This window comes from Rhipicephalus microplus, unplaced genomic scaffold (assembly GCF_043290135.1).
Source record: "Rhipicephalus microplus isolate Deutch F79 unplaced genomic scaffold, USDA_Rmic scaffold_123, whole genome shotgun sequence".
Classification (NCBI taxonomy): Eukaryota; Metazoa; Arthropoda; class Arachnida; order Ixodida; family Ixodidae; genus Rhipicephalus; species Rhipicephalus microplus.
The window spans coordinates 486,462-502,739 of NW_027464695.1; the positions used below are offsets into that span (position 1 = coordinate 486,462).

Below are 16,278 nucleotides of genomic sequence, written 5' to 3' on the forward strand. Positions count from 1 at the left end.
CATCCTGTCACGACATGTTGCTGTTCTCTCGTAATAATGCACTGTCGTTATGACAAGACGAGAGCTCAGAGAAGACTGCTACAGAGCCAGAGAAACTTGCGAAGAAAAACAGTGCTTATTAGGAACACAGCAAGAATGACAGTACCGTTCAATGTCATCCTGTAATCAGAATGCAATGTCTTCATATCATGACCATGTGTTGCTGTCCTATAGGAATAGGGCGAGAGATCCGACATGACAGTTAAGGTGCTAAAAACTAGGAAGCAGCGGTGCTTGAACAGCATAACGGCAAGAATGACAGCAAAATGTAGTGTCCCTTTGTCATGAAGGTATATCATTACAATGAGAGGTCTGACATGATAGCTACAGCATCAAAGCAGCTTTGTGGAAGACTGCACAACCCATTGTCATCTTGTGACAGCAAATTACATGAATACATGACAATGAAATGTCATGGTGTGGCAACAATGTGTCATTGTCCTGTTGGAATAACGTGCTGTCATCTAGACAAGACAATAGAAGCTCTGACACACTAATTTATTGTCATCAGTCATCCTCCTATGAAAATGTGCAGCCAAGATAGTGAGCTGTTATGATAATTTATTGCCACCGCTTAAAGACAACATGTTCTCCTGTCGTCATAATTCACCCTAGTCTTATTATCATTTTAATCCAATTGGCCTTTCTGCTATACTATTCTGTGCCGCTTTGTTTTAGTTGCTGGGTACCAAGTGGTTGAAGATTGTTTCATTTTTGTGCCATAAGAATGCTGGCTGATCTCAATAACCATCTCGGCAAAAAAAAGGATGCAAGCACATGTATTTCTGTGCCCTGTGGACTGTGCTGCTGAGAGCCGTGTTTTTCTGAGGTGTGGATTCTGGGTGAGAGCAGAGACGTAAAAGGCGCGGGAACTTCCAGAGGCATGTCACAATCATGTTGGTGATGAAAAATAGGTTTATCAGACATCCCTTTCACTATATCACACAGAAACGAGATTGCCAAGCCAGCGCTTCTTCTATTTTTTCAGTGCCCAACGAAGGAGCGGATTTCAATGGAAAGCAGTCGTCGGTGCTAGTGCGGCCTTTCACCGCCAGGCGCCGGAACTGGAGTAGAAATGCCGCCACGTCGTCTTTCGTGCAAACGAGTGCCGCTGCTGCATTCAAAGATACTATACGGCTCAATTTTTGGCTATGATCGCATCGTTTAAGGTGTAATGGAAACTTTAAAATGAGAATCGTGAAGCACTTGTTATTCTGGGCACTCAGCTCATTTCAAAGGCTTGAGGCGTTCGCGACTACTTGATCGAGGTGCTTGCACGTCGTCTGCTAGCTAGGCCGATACCAGACAGCTCATGCAAGTAATCCTCGGAAGATCGCTTTGTCACCGTGGCGTTCGCTAGACTGAGAGTAGCTTTCTTGACTAACTGAAAGTCGATTTTTGAGAGAAGCCTCTGCCAGGAGCTAATTTCAAAAACTTGGGTGCCTAATGTCCCCCGATGCTTGCTACTCTTTAGTGGCGTAGCACATTATGCACAAGCCTGGCGTTCATGCACTAAATAGCAAAAAATTTCACTGGACTGTTTCCAGGGATATAGGTTATCATCCGTTCCTTTCGCAAAGCCTGACGTGTTGCCACCAAGAAAATGCAAGTGTCAGAAAATGAGAAACTATGGCACGTGATTTCACCATTTGAGAGCTTAAACAATAAAATCATTGTGAAATAGACAAGAACAGCTCCATATGCGGCGCAACTTCTGCGATCGTTCCCTGTGTTTTGAACAGGCGCTGTTAAAGTCTGAAGTCTACAGCCGACTTTCAACTTGAGCCAAGGTGACAGGCATGAAAAATGGGGCCTGTGGTCAGTTGCTTGAGCTTGTCTGTGTATTTATGGACGGATTATTGTAGCCTTAACATTCAGCTGCTCAGCTCTGTTTCTTTCTGCTTCTTTCTGGCATTAGCAAGCAGAGTAGAGGCCAAATGGCTGTGTGGTGCCCATGGGCTACCATTCAGCTTCGGGGCGTAATGTTAGCGTTGCACACGGCAGCAATCGCAAGGCAGCGTTGCTACTGATAGGCTCATTTGTTGACTGTTCGAATGCAGCACACTCCTGTTTAGCGATTTCAATTGCCATGGTGCCAAGCATGATGAATAGTATTCAGCCGCCACTACTCATAATCTATAAAATACTCGGGTTGTAAATGACGGCTACATATTAGAGTGTAGTACAAATATTTATAAGGAGACAATTGTTCTGGCTGATTACTGCAAGCACGCTAACCTGAACACCAGTGGAAGCTGCAATTTCACGGAGCTACAGCCGTACAGTGTATAAAGGCGATAGCTTTAAATGTCTCATCAAAAGCGAAAATTGATCACCGCCGGCGTCCGGTGTCTTCTCGCGTTGGCGGCGTGAACACAAGTGATACGAAAAATCATCACAACGTGAAAACGTCATCATATGACTCCCCATATTATATATGTTTGTGACGTATCGGAAGGTTAAATAACTTGACAGCATCATATAACATCTTCGCTTGGTTGAAATGGGTCGATCATGAGGGCAGTGCATAACCAGCTGAGGGGCAGAAAGCTAGCTTTGTCTCCAATCCTTGAGGAAGTAAGAAAACCATGTTGGGCGCACAAATATCCCAGAGGGAAATAGAAAACATTTAGTGCATTGAATAGGAAGAAAATGGGGATAGTTTTTGCCTTTCAGTCACCTCAAATTTCCATGAAAATCTTAGTGGAGTCCTTCGAAAAAACTTGAAGTTTTATCTCTAGAAACCGGTGCCGTGTTCCCTTATTAAATTTTTATTTACACAGAGCTGGTCTGACGTTCTCCCCTCTTTGTCCTATCTGCGAAGAATCAGAAACTATTGAACATTATTTTGTCTCATGTCGTAACTACGCAGTAATTAGGAAAATACTTTTAGCTATTCCGTTTGTAAAGCTAGGTTTAAGTTTAACCACAGAAACTGTTCTAAATTTCGGTGTCTCTGTTTTGGGAAATCGCCACAGAGATGTATTTGATGCGGTTTGCAATTTCATTCCAGACACCAAACATATTTCAATATAGGGCCCCCTTCAACAAGTACTCAAAAAAAGAACAAAAAAAAGAAGAGTCGGGAAGTAATTTTTGAAATGTCAATAAATATGAGACATACATCCCAAATTAATCTGGTTCGGCACACTCAGCTGTCTAGTTGGCTCCCAAGATCAAGGTATAGTTACTAGATCAGTAACTATTTTATTTTTTTCTCCCTCTTTGAATGTTTGTTTTTTCTGTTGACAATGTCGTCTTTCTACATCTTTTTCTCTTTTTTTTTGTAAGCAATAGTGCAGTTACCATCTATAGGATAATATATGTTTTCTTGGCCAATCACCCAAAGTGGGTATGTGCCATTGATTCCAGGCTACAAACAAACAAACAAGTCGTCTCAGGTGAATCCATAAGAGGACCAGCGGGTTCTTTTTTTTTTTGTAACTAATGAGATATAAAAAAAAAGAGAATCTGTTTTTTTTTTTCATCAGATATGCAGAGTGGTACACAGCAGTATTATATACTGAGGCATGCAAATAATGGGGTTTCATTACCTTGAAAAAGAAAATAAAACGCGAATGCTATTGAACTCGAACGCATATATCGAACCAGTAGCACGGCCTGACAGAGCTTGGTGAAAACAGCGCGCCGCTATGTTCATGTTAATTTTCATTTTCCCTGCGTCCGTGAAGCCGTCAAGAAGCACGACTGCACATTAACTCGCATGAAAATATGAATTTTCGAGCTTCTAATACGTGCGGCCATTCAGCGCCAGCATCCCATAATCTACTCGCGCAGCGCCTCCATGCGGCAGCGACGAGTGGAGGAGGAGCCCGCGCTCGACCGCCTAAACAAAAGCGTTCGCCCGGGCACCGAAAAAAAAAAGGTGCTGGCCAAGCTTGTCACGAACACGATGATTTATCATTAGCTCTGTGCTGCACCATGTTAAGAATGTGTGAGCGAGATTTGCGTACGAAACAAGCTTCATGCCAAATAAAACAGCTGTGAGTGCAGAGTCAACTTTCTTTCAAGACCTGTGTGTTTCGCAGTCTTTTCAGGTTTTGTGCTACAAATCGTGTCGTTCCCAAAGTACCAAATCGCCCAAGAAAAAAAAATGGGCGAAGCTCGCGCAAATTCGTGCGAGGCTTGGCACAGTGAAACTGAATGATTCCCATGTCTAATCTAGTTGCTTCAAGGTTGTTCCCAGGCTTTATCTAGACGATGCAAAGTTGTTTCTCCATTGATTCTCAGCGCAGAGGCCTTCAAGTCAAACCACAATCACAAACATGACTTGGTTGTCGAGCTCCAGAGGCTCCAAAGTTGTCGAAGCTCCAGAGATCTACAGGAACGTCGGCGTTGCGAAGGGGCTTCCATTGCTTCGGGGTCTTCTCCGAAACCGCCATTGCCTTTCCCCTTCCCGAGTGTTCTCTTGTTGTACGTACTCGGCGTCTTCAGCTCGCCAGCATTGCTTTGCAGTCATTTGTTGGGCTAGCTGCTGCATTCTTCACTTTTTAGTGGCCCAGTCCTGAGTAGTTGGATTTATCCTGATTCTAGGGAACACACACTGTTTACAACAGTTCTTTTCCAGTTGTACGTATTACCTTAGGCTTTACCAGTTTCACCGTTAAACAATATTGGTGAAGCAATCTTCGTAAACACGACCTCATCAACACCTCTTGCCTCAAGCAGAACTGACCGTCAGCAGGGCTTGTATTCATCCACGAAAATGTGATGACGTCACCGCATGTTGGCAACATCAATCTCCACAGCTGGACTATTAACTGAACGAATGCTACTGCATCGAGTTATTCCCGTGCCTCAAAAAATACTTGAAACATGCACCAAAACCACCTAGCGCTTCGCACACTATCTATACACACACTGCTGTGCCTTGTAGCTTTGCCACTGGCTGAAAAGCAAAGGCACACTTGCCAACCTGGTGACCTCAAAATTTGCTGGACGAGTAAAACAAGTAAACTGCTAAAGGACTCTGGTGTACATATTGATTTAGTATTTCTCAAGGTCGCAGCAACGTCATTGATGGATAATTGTCAGTAGAGTTTTTGACATCAGTGATCATAGAGGTGCTTGTAACTATACGGTGCACGCACTCGCGCTTATCAAAGTGCAAGGTCCGCTGTGTGCCATGACAGTTAAAACACCTCGCCGGTGTACTGTGGTAAAAGTGGCTTAGATGTTCCACACGCGACCAGAAAAGTTTAGAACTGGTGTCCTTGCCAATAATTATAATTTTTTTTCGTGGGTGGTACCGGAACTGTTCTTTTCTAAGAATTTACGGCCATGCCCGCATAACCAAGAAGATTGTTTGAAATCAGGGAACGTCCGGGGTAAATCTGGTAATTTGGCGAATTCGGAAAGGCTACCATGTGAGCTAGGCCATCGTATTCTAAGGTCACCCGGCAGTGATCCCGAAACGATCAATACGTAGACCGCAGCAACTGTACGCTCAAGTTTTTTCTATAAGCACAAGTACCCGTAACATGACTAGACTACGACGTATTGGACGATCGGCTCTGACCTTGACGATGGCGTGGAGGATGTCGGCCTGCACGACGACCGGTCGCTGCGCCGTCTGCACGTAGAGGGACACGGCCATCTCCATGGCGCGCTCCCCGAATGGCACAAAGCTGAGCGTCACCCAGTCCAGGTGCTTGGGGGCCACACCACCGGAGCGCATCTGCAGCTTCCCGTACGCCGGCGCCTGGCAGGCGTAGCACGCGAAACTCAACAGCTGGCCGAAGATGGACGGCACCATGGCCTGCAGGTTGTCGGGACCTGCAAGCGCTTCCTGAAAAAAAGATTCGCTGAATTGGTAGATTGATTGATCAAGTGGTAGATAAAATTGCGGGCACAGTGGGTAACTGTGGGTTTAAGTGATTCAAACAGTTTGATATATCACAGCATTTTAAGCTCTTTGTAAGACTTCACATTTCAGCTCCGTAGGAAAGTACTGGTAAGGTTCAGCTAATAGGGAACGATGCAGCAGGCCGTGAAAGAGAAAGAGAGAACTCTTTATTGAAATGCAAAGAATTTAGCCGGCATATAAAATTCGCTCACTTACTACTCTGCGTGGGGAAGGGGATCGAGGATTGAAAGTACGAAGAGGAAGAGAGAGAGAGAGAAAAAAGACAAAATGTAAATATAGATGATAGAATAAAAAGAAAAGAAAGGAAGAGGCCACCTCTTTGACCATTGAATGAGGACATGTGCTAATAGTCTTTCCGTGGTGTCAAGCTACAGCTACAGCTTGTCTAGCTGACCGCTGCTGTCCAAGGTACGCAAACAAAAGTTTTATAGCATGCCTCTGTAAAGTGGGGCAGGCTAAAGGTCCCAATACAGAGTCAAGGGAGAAAGTTCTCTCGGTTATAGAATGCATGCAATGTTCATAAAGCGAACGCTCATCAGCATACGCTCTACACTCAAACAATATACAGTATGTTCCACAGTTTCGATGGAGCCACAGTAGTTGCAATATGGACTCGCTGACTGACCGAAGCGGTACCGTAGTATGTTAACAGAGGCCCTGTTTAGATAGGTCGATTGAGTGAAGGAAGGCATAATGATGTGTCGGAAGGTTTCAGCGTCTCTTATTTTCTTCAATCGCAAGTCTTTTGGCCATCTGAGCTGCATCTAATTTAGTGAAATAAGTTCGTCTATTTGTGGTGTTGAAGACCTTTGCGTGCTGCTTCATCAGGCAGCAGCAGCAGGCCGTTGAAAGGAAAATGATAGGTGTAAGTTAAGGAAGAAGACGTGGGCAGAGTGTGTCAGGGAAGAAATGTACAATAATCACATCCTATTCCAAACTGAGTCGAACACATAGGCTTGCGCAGGGCATGCAATGTGTAGGCAAGATAACCAGTGGCCTTTCCCAGTATCAGAGCGGATTTCAACAGGAGCCAAGAGCGTGAGGGAGAGGCAGAAAGTTAGGTGGGCACATGAGATAAAAGTTGACGTAGGTAACGGTTTGTGCGCAGAAAGCACAGGACTGGGCTCGCTGACAAAACATGGGAGAGGCCTTTGCCCTGCAGTAGGTGCAGTTAGGCTGGTAACGATGATCAAAGCAACATGCATTCCTTAAGAGCAATTGCGGGAACGGCACTTGATTATCTTTACCATCCAAGTTCAAAAGCATTCGGTGAGATAAAAAAATTAAAAGAAAAAGTTTAGGAGACAGAGCACAGAAAAAATATATCCATGGAGAGGCTGCTTTGTCTAGGCACTTATAGCATTAACAAATTACATAGGAGTGCCCTAGGGTACGCAGGAGCTATGATGACTGGACAAAGTGGCACATCAGTGTGCCCCTATTTGACTAGTGAAAGATGCCATTAGTTCTTATCAGCCCCCCCTTCACCCCAACCCTTTTAGATCCTCTTATCACTTTTTCTTAACAAGTCCTGCCATACTAACAAATATTACCGTAATAACCTGCATATAGCCCAGTGTATTTTTTTCTCTAATTTTTATGATCCGAAATTTTGGCCCCAAACTACATGTGGATCCCAAAAATTTCAGCCAGGAAATAAAAATTTCAAGCCAAGGAAAAAGAAAAAAAAAGAAAAACAGCAGACTGACAAACATAACCGAAGCAAAATGGTGTTGTTAGTACAATGTACTGCATGCCTTGCCTGGCCTTGCTCAACTGCTCCACTGCTAATGCTCACGATGGCAATGGAGGCTTTTGACTTCAGTTGCCCAATGTTGACGGACTTCGACATTTTTTTCTGCCAATGATTGGTATTTAAGATGAGAGTGGATTTTTCATCGCGTTAATTTTTTTTTTAATTCGACCTATATTCAGGTTTTTTTACGGTATTCTGTGCATCCTATACATACAATTACAAACAATGTTATACCATCTTACTGTGGTGGAAGAAACAAACTACAACTGTGTAAAGAAGGCAAAACAAACAAGAAAATAGAGGTTGCTTGAAAATCGCCTCAAGAGTAGAATGCAAAATGTGCGATCGGACCCTGCTTGCATCATCTTTACAATCTGTAACCTAGCTTCACTTTCAAATCGATACCTTATCTGTGCCGCAAGGAAAAGGATGAGCGAGTTACGTGGGCTGTTTAAAACTATCTTAGAATGCCTACTGCAAGTACAGTTTCAAAGTGCCCACTACGATATAATTATTCTTTTTGAAAATTAACGAAGTACCTGTTACGCATCCGTAAGCCCACTTACGCAGCTGTTTCTTGCTGCTGATGATGATTAACCCATATATGCCCAGTGTCCTACATGTAGGACGCTGAAACTTTTCAGCGTAACTCGAATGTTTTTTTCTGTAGAAAAGGTAGCCCCACCTAAGGTGTGTTTACGATGCCCTGTTTTCGTCACGTGCAAGTCTAGGTGATCGCTGGGCTACAATTAGCCATGTGCTGGCAGTCACAAAATGGCTATTTCATGTGCATGTAACTGAGAGCCATACCGCCAAAAAAAATAAAAATAAGTAATACAGAGTCAAATCGCTCTCGATGCTGCTGATATTTTTGTCGATTGTTCGTCAGTTATTGGGTGCGCAGTAACTTTTCTATGACAACAATAGGCGCAAATGTTTTTGTTCACGGTGTGTCAAACATCGGTGTCCTACATACAGGACGGCGCCAAATCATTGTTTGAAAGAGATTTTTTTTAATATAAAAGCCTTACTCTGTTTTCTGAGGTTGTAGAAGCAATCATTTTGGGAAAATAAATTAGTTTTGTTAATTTTCTCAAGTTTCGGCATATATGGGTTAAATGTGTCTCAGTGCTTTGTAAGGGGTGGTCCTTCAAAACCTCTCACTTGATGTGCAGTGGAACACGTATTGACCCCTGGCACAATCCTACGCTTCCACCACACAACATTCCATGCTTGCAGAGCATAGGGTGACATGCATATAGAATTTTTTTTCGGAAGCAGTTTCAAGCACGAGCGTGCCTCTTTGGTTGAACACCTGCTGGCCATGCACAAGTTCTGGGTTGGAGTCCCCCTGCCACCAAAGATTTTTACCAATTTTTCATTTGGATACATCTCTAATTTTCGTTTAAGGGCAGTGCCAATTTTCTGCTCACAACTAACGATGCTGATGCTGATAACTCAAACTTCGATATAAAGAACCCGCACATAACGAAATATCGGTTGTAACAAAATAAATAAAAGATAAGTCTACCAGAAGATAGTAGTGTTAGGAATATGCCTTTCTAACGAATTTTCGAATATAATGAACTTCTTTTCGTGTAAGATGCAGCTTTGTTATAATGAGGCTTCAGTGTATTGGAATTTCCGAGAAACAAGATCTTTAACGCCATCACGTTAACGAAGACGAGAGTCGCCACGCTCACCTTGTGCAGGGTGTCCATGGCATTGAGAATAGACTCCTGCAACGTCGTGAGGACCACTTCGGCCAGGGTAGGCAAAATGAAGGGCGAGGCATCGCCATGAACGGGTGCAGCGACAGCGTTTTGGACAACGGCGGCAAACTTTTGGAAGTCGGAGACCGTGAATCTGGTAACGCATTGACATGAAAAAAAAAAAAAAACATCTCGTGTTAGTCTAAGCTGACCACAGTGACATCACCAGGCCATTGCATGACAACTGATTCCAAATCATGGCCAAGCATTCTGGCATTGCTAAAGTCAATTCGGGGACACCAGAAAGGTTTAAAAGTAGCTATTAGTCAAGCCATTAGCCAAACCACAAAGATGCATTCACTTTTTGCCACTTTTAAGTTGTTTATGAGGACCATTCCACAGTTGCAAACCCACAAGCACTTGCTTAGCCATAACAAATGGTGCCTCGAACCGTCTTTAAAGTTCTGCTAAAGCGGGAAAATTCTCACTGAAGTAAAACAAGACTAACGAGAATTTACAATTATCTTGTTACACCTGAAAATTTTCTACTTGGATATCCATGCTTATTAATAACACTGCTCATGACCTTTACGGCGTCCCGAATTCATGTAAAAGCCACAAAAGCTCGACCGTGATGTAACAACGTGTTTTCCGAGTCCCAAGATATGTCATCAGAGATTCAGTTCCCAGCTAGGGTTTTCTCCTCTAATAAGTATTCATCTCACGAACAAACAAAGAAATGTCACTATAGCTTTCCTGTGTCCTCAAGCCTACTTACTGCTTGAGCAATGACCAACTCAAATGACTCACCTATTTTTGATGTGCTGGAAGAGGTGCGGGAAGATCTGAACGAGTGCAGTGAGGAATGCTTGGGACGGAATGTACAGCAAAGACAGGCTGTTGGAGAAGCGGGCATCGTCAACGGCGACATCTGGGGGAGGCCTGGTGCTCTCAATGCCAATGTTGTACCAAACCTGCAGTTGTTGAGAACAAAAGAACAAATTGTAAGTCTTTGTCTCAAGGTTTCGGCATGCAGAACTCTAGAAATGATTAGACATTATTGATACTCTAATGCAGCAATTAAAGGTGTCGAGAAAAGATCACTCCTAAAAGCGACGATGCAGAACCACTGGCAGCCACATGCACAAATTGAGTGACGTCAGCCTGAGCAGAGTAGATTTGCGTCAACACTTATCGAGGCAAAGCACTTATGCATATCTACTCTACTTAGATTGATGTCACCTAGTTAGTGCGTGTGGTTGCCGACGGTTCAGCATTGTCGCTAGCGAACTTTTCATGGCTCCTTTGATACCCCAGTTTGAGGAAATGCAACATGCCCCTGCTGAACTGTCAATCCGTACCTTCCAGGCAGCACACCAGAGGGCCGCTTCTCCCTGTGGGTCAGCAGATCTCCCCAGGAGGGCGCCACCGTTCCCGGCTCCGTCGGTAGGACGACTCAAATGCAATATTTCCTGAAAGCTCTTCAGCGCTGAAAGCGACACCTGGGAGATAAAATGACAATGTGCATAAACTTGGTTTAGTATTAACTTCCACATACAAAAACGTATACGAGACATACGTGCAACAACAATGCATCGAAGACATTTCTAGCGCAAATTTTTGAATTATCAACCCCCAAATTGCACTCATGTCGCCTTTGTTGTTGCTTTTGTTGCTGCTGTTGTACCATTGTGTTTTTTATGCATGTGGTACTGCTAAAATTTTTCTACAAGACCATGTTGAAACATATGCAATATTTACTTTTTTGCATGGGTACTACAAATTGACTTTGTTTGAAATTACGTCTGTTGCGTTTACATCCACACGGACTCATAACATATTCATAGCATTGCTTTTTTAGACGAATAATAAATGCATAATATCAAACATTTCTTCAATTAAAGTATTCTTATCACAAGTTCCACCCTAAACCAGAACAATCATAGCACACAATAATGCTGATATTCACAGTAAGCAGTAATGATAATACTGTCACATGAAAAGAAGCTTTGCAGTGATGTAGTGTTTCGAGGTCTCTAAACAGAATCTAACTAGAAATAAAATTTATTTACCAGGCATGATGCCCGCATTCAGTCATCTATGACTCCTTCATCTAAACTAAGAACTGAATGAAATGTTGTATCTTAGTAGACAAGTTGCTGAATATAAAAGAAGCAAAAGTCAGGAGAATTGCTACGAATTTGTGTTGGCATTACTATGCAAGAGGTAACTTTATTCCGGCTTAAAAAGTACGGCAACTTAATTCAACTTTTCCTTCAACATTAGTACTAACTATCACAACACTTGAGCTTCAACCAGGCACTTTCGACTACAAAAGTTTGCGGGATCTGCAGCGCGTGGCACAGCAACGAAAAACTGGATCGCTGCATCAGTAACACGCCGAGTGTTGAGAGTATCGGCCTCAGCAATTAGCAATGGCGCGTTTAGACAATGCAACATTGCCAGATTTTATCACGCAAGCCGTGGCCGATAGCCTCAACACTCGCCGCGTAACAGTAGGTGATGCAGCGATGCAGTTTTTCATTGCTCCGCCACACACTACAGTGCAACACATGAAAGGACATTGAATAAGAGGCGCAATAGTGCATTTAACACAAAACATTGCTTTGCTGGTTCCATTAAACCGAAACATGCGAGCCTGTTCTGCAAAATGTTCATGCTCACCTCATTGTTCTTGCTCAGGGCCGAGTTCTCAATGAACTCAAGGAGGAGCGCCCAGGCACGCGGGAAGTCACCCAGCGTGTGGAGCACTTCGCGCTTGACGTGGAACACTCTTGCAACACCCGACAGCGTCAACACCTAGGGCGAAACAAAGAGAAAAATGCAGTCTCAAATATTCTTGGACCACAGTTACAAGGAATTCAAAACACAACATATTCAGAAAAGCAGAACTTTATTGAGGTGCAGAAAAAGCATTTTGAATTACATGATCATAAGGCCTGCCACCTGGATCCAAAGGTATGCACCGTCGCATGCACCGATCCAGAGGCATGCACCAAATTTACTGAATGCGGCAGGTGACTGTGCACTGCATGATCACTAAGTGTTTCCCGTTGCATGACTACGTTGACATTTTTCCCAAAGGTGTGCAGCAATGAAATCTGCAGAACAAGTGTTTTTTTTTGTTTTTTTTGCACCCCGTTTGCTAATACTATCGTTTGAGCATCAGTGTACATGCACCATCACATCTATGCCATTGAGAAATATCTAGAAACAATATTTCATGACCCTAGTATGCATACGGACCATTTTTCAATGTCAGATGGTGTGTTTGCGCATTAAAAAAGTAAGCTTGTGCGAATAGTGAATGTTAGGTTCGATGCGAATTCGAAGACAATACTTTCAAATTGAATTCAAATATTATATATAACACCTATAAAGAAAAAAGGGGCACATTTGTCCTGACCAAACTAACCTGCACAATATTTTTTTTTTAAACAGATACAGGGCCTCCGCAAATGCCATCTGACAGTTCCCATTCACTGCACAGTAAACGGCTGGGAGCACTCTGCACTCGCTTGGTACCCGTTACTAGGTGGTCATGGGACATTTGTGGCCTGTTCTGTGCTTTAATGAGAGCAGTTAGTTGGCAGCATCAAATGGACACTGCACGCGCAAAAGGGCCGCCACTTCTTTCTAAGCTTTTTCCGCTTGCCACTTCATTTTAGGCTCTTCAAGCGCGTTCAGTAATTCAGCTTAATATGCAAGTGTCCAGGTCGGGACCATTAGAAATTTCAATTAAAGCAATATTTCGAGCAAAGCGATTTTGTTATAACGAGAAATCACAGTAGTTCATGCATCATTCCCATTGTCTTACATCAAACCTGGCAGTGTGTTACGAGATGGAGCTCATACACGAGTCAAGCGTGCCTCGACCCTCACCTGCGTCTCGGCCCACTGCTTCTGAGCGGTGTTGCGCGAGTGGTGGATCAGAATGTTCCCACCCATGTCGTTGACCTTCTCCGTCGAGGCCGACCCCGATAGCGTCCGGACTCGGTCCAGCAAGGGGAACAGCACCTGCACGAGAGCAGGACAATATGTGCTGACGTTGACTGCATGCAAAAACAAAACTCACTAATACAAACAAACCATTTCTTTCCAACACAGTACAGCACGCTCTAATTGATTTCAACCACCTGATGTTCAAGAGGTACTAAGGAAAAGAAATTAGTCTGTTTAGATTGATAAATTTTACAATAAAAACTCCAATGTGGTTAATTCAATCATCGCTGCTTTAATAATAAAGGATAACATTAAGGTCACGGTCTCGTTTTTCCACAAGTTTCACACCAATATCTCTACTCTGCATGTGACGTTAGGACTTTGAAAGTGCATTTTTCGTATTTTGGCAACACTGGCACAACAAAATTTCTTAGAACTTGGTATATTAAGTACTTGGCCTCCTCAGAGGGCAATTTACATAATTTAAACCAATTAGTAACGATATGAGAGCAAGCAGATATCATGAATATCTATGAAGTTGCGGCGATTGGTGTGAGAACTTCGAGGCATCGTCGCCGCCAGCATTTCCTTTTGGTGCGTTTTCTCGCTTACCAAACATCTTCTCGTGCTAAGCTTCGCATTATTAGTACTGCAAAAGAGTGATTTACTAATACAAAAAAAATATGTTTTCTCTTTAGTGTCCCTTAAACATTCCCTCAGAGTTAACACAAGTCTCTAAAGACTTTGCATCCACAGGAATATAGTGACCACAGCTAGAAGTCATTTATTTTCAATAAATAAATAAATTCAAATCCCAGATCTTGTCCTATGGCACAGCCGCTGAGCTACTATCAGGTGGAAGTGAATTACAGTTAGCTAGAAACAGTTGGTTAGGTTATACCAGGTAAGGTTCGGTAAGTACAGATTAGGGGTAAGGGTACGTTAAGACTCTATAGCGCTTGTTCTAGCATGGCTTTCAAGCCGTATCCTGTACTACAGCTTCGAGAAATAAAAGAGTGCGTTCTTCAAACCGTGTACGCACCTGCCAAAGCACAGCCTGCCAGGTCTCCTGTCTGAGCACCGAGCCGTGCGCATTGATGGTCGAGAACAGGGTCTGCCCTGCGCTCTTGCGCACGGCGGAGCGCGGATCGACGCAGAGCTCGCCCAGCCGCTGGAAGAGGCACATCCAGAGGGCATCCCAGTCGCCTTCTTCCTGCTTCAGCTTCTCCGCATTTTGGTACAAGTAGTCCGCCATGTGCCACTGCGAGCGAGAGGAAAAAGGGTGCAAAAGTCCTTCAGCAGAAGCCAGCACTTAGCAGAAGCTTGTAGTGGTCGATTGAAGGTAATACTGAACCTGGGGGTTTTTGAGTGCCAAAACCACAATACGATAATGAGGTACATTGTAGAGAAGGATGTCAAATTGAGTTTGACCGCCTGGGGCTCTTTACATATGTCGGCATTCTTGAATTTGATCCACAGCCACTCACATTTTTTGACCCCAGTATTCACATTTTTGGCATTAAAAGCCCACATTAAACATCGGGATCAGATAGGCAGACTCTTCATGAGTGCAGAATTCTTTATAGAGTGCGAATGACCGTTGTATAGCCATAAAGCTGGCCAAGTCTGGCTCCCCAAGCAACATAACCTGCTGCACTGCAAAAGCTCTTGCACTTCATGCCTCCAGTGCGACTGCTCAGATGAAACTTACAATTACCTTCCACCAAGTTCCTGTTTATTTGTGTAGAGCTGACACTCTCTGAACTATTTAAAAGGTATTCTTATTTGCAAATATTGACTATTTAATTCAAACGTGAAATCGGATAGAACACTACACTCAGACCTCAATATAGCACCCAGATATAACGATATATCGAATATAACAAAGTAGATGAAGAATATTCTTGCAATAGATATAATGTTAGGAATAAACCTTTATAACGAATTTTAAAATATAAGAAACTTATCTTCACGCAAGATGCAATTTTGTCTGTTATATTGAGGTTCAAGTGTAGTCGAACTGATATTCGAAATTTCTGAACATTCGCACGACCCAAATGGCAAGCAATGAAATGCACCGAAAAGATCGCCGTTGACTGACCAGGAGTCCGACAGCAGTAAGCGAGACGTTCAGCTCCTGGTTCTGCGAGCCGAAGCGTGCGGCCGTGTCGACGCAGAGTTGGAGGCAGGCCCGCGGCATGACCGGCAGAAAGTCGGCCACGACCAGCTGTAAGCACTGGAACGCCGACCGAATCAGCGCCTCTCCATGGCTCTCCGAGATGGCCCCGATTATTGTCAGCACCTAGAGTGAAAAACACCCCAAGGAGAAAATGCCTCAATGACATTGCTTTTATCTGAGTAAACAATCACAGAAAGTAACTAATTACCTTCAATTACTGGCTTTATGTGGTGTTATTTTCATTTCTCTGTTAGTCTAACTGCATTTTAATTTTCTTTTCCAATGTTATATGTGTGTGTTGCTGATACTGATTAAACGACAACATTGTTTGATTAGTTGTTTGGCTGACAATCTATTTTCTTTGTTTTTTTGTATAACTACATACAATTGAACCCCTTTTGCGCACTGGCGAGCAGTTCTTGTCCCTTACAAGAAACCTCTGTCATTAGCATAGTGTTATGTCTTCATTTTTTGATCAACCCGTTTCAGTGCAGATACTCTGGTCTTTCATACCCAATGGTTTTTTATATCAGTGTCTCTAATAAAGGCGTCCAACTGTTCCATCACCTACTCTTACCCCCAATGAGTGCATAAATAAGTAAATAAATAAATGAATCAATAAATAAATAATCTGCAAAATGCCCGCTTCAGTTGAACTATCAGGAGCTGGAAATGAAAAAAAGTCTGCGCAGGTTCTATTGTGAGCGCCAACAATCCATTAAAAGAAATACAAAAAAAAGGT

At 43.2% G+C, this 16,278-nt stretch overlaps 1 protein-coding gene across 3 annotated transcripts in view; it reads right to left on the bottom strand.

Moving 5' to 3' along the window:
- LOC119163544 (Mon2 homolog, regulator of endosome-to-Golgi trafficking) overlaps nucleotides 1–16,278 on the bottom strand; it is a 295,128-nt gene that overhangs the window by 238,828 nt on the left and 40,022 nt on the right. For all 3 annotated transcript variants that reach the window (XM_075885350.1, XM_075885348.1, XM_075885349.1), the window contains 8 exons: nucleotides 15,459–15,659; nucleotides 14,400–14,618; nucleotides 13,298–13,432; nucleotides 12,080–12,214; nucleotides 10,756–10,896; nucleotides 10,205–10,368; nucleotides 9,386–9,548; nucleotides 5,579–5,848 (listed from right to left, as the gene is read on the bottom strand). In XM_075885350.1, the coding sequence (XP_075741465.1) occupies nucleotides 5,579–5,848; nucleotides 9,386–9,548; nucleotides 10,205–10,368; nucleotides 10,756–10,896; nucleotides 12,080–12,214; nucleotides 13,298–13,432; nucleotides 14,400–14,618; nucleotides 15,459–15,659 (1,428 nt within the window). The remainder of the gene's footprint in view (nucleotides 1–5,578; nucleotides 5,849–9,385; nucleotides 9,549–10,204; nucleotides 10,369–10,755; nucleotides 10,897–12,079; nucleotides 12,215–13,297; nucleotides 13,433–14,399; nucleotides 14,619–15,458; nucleotides 15,660–16,278) is intronic.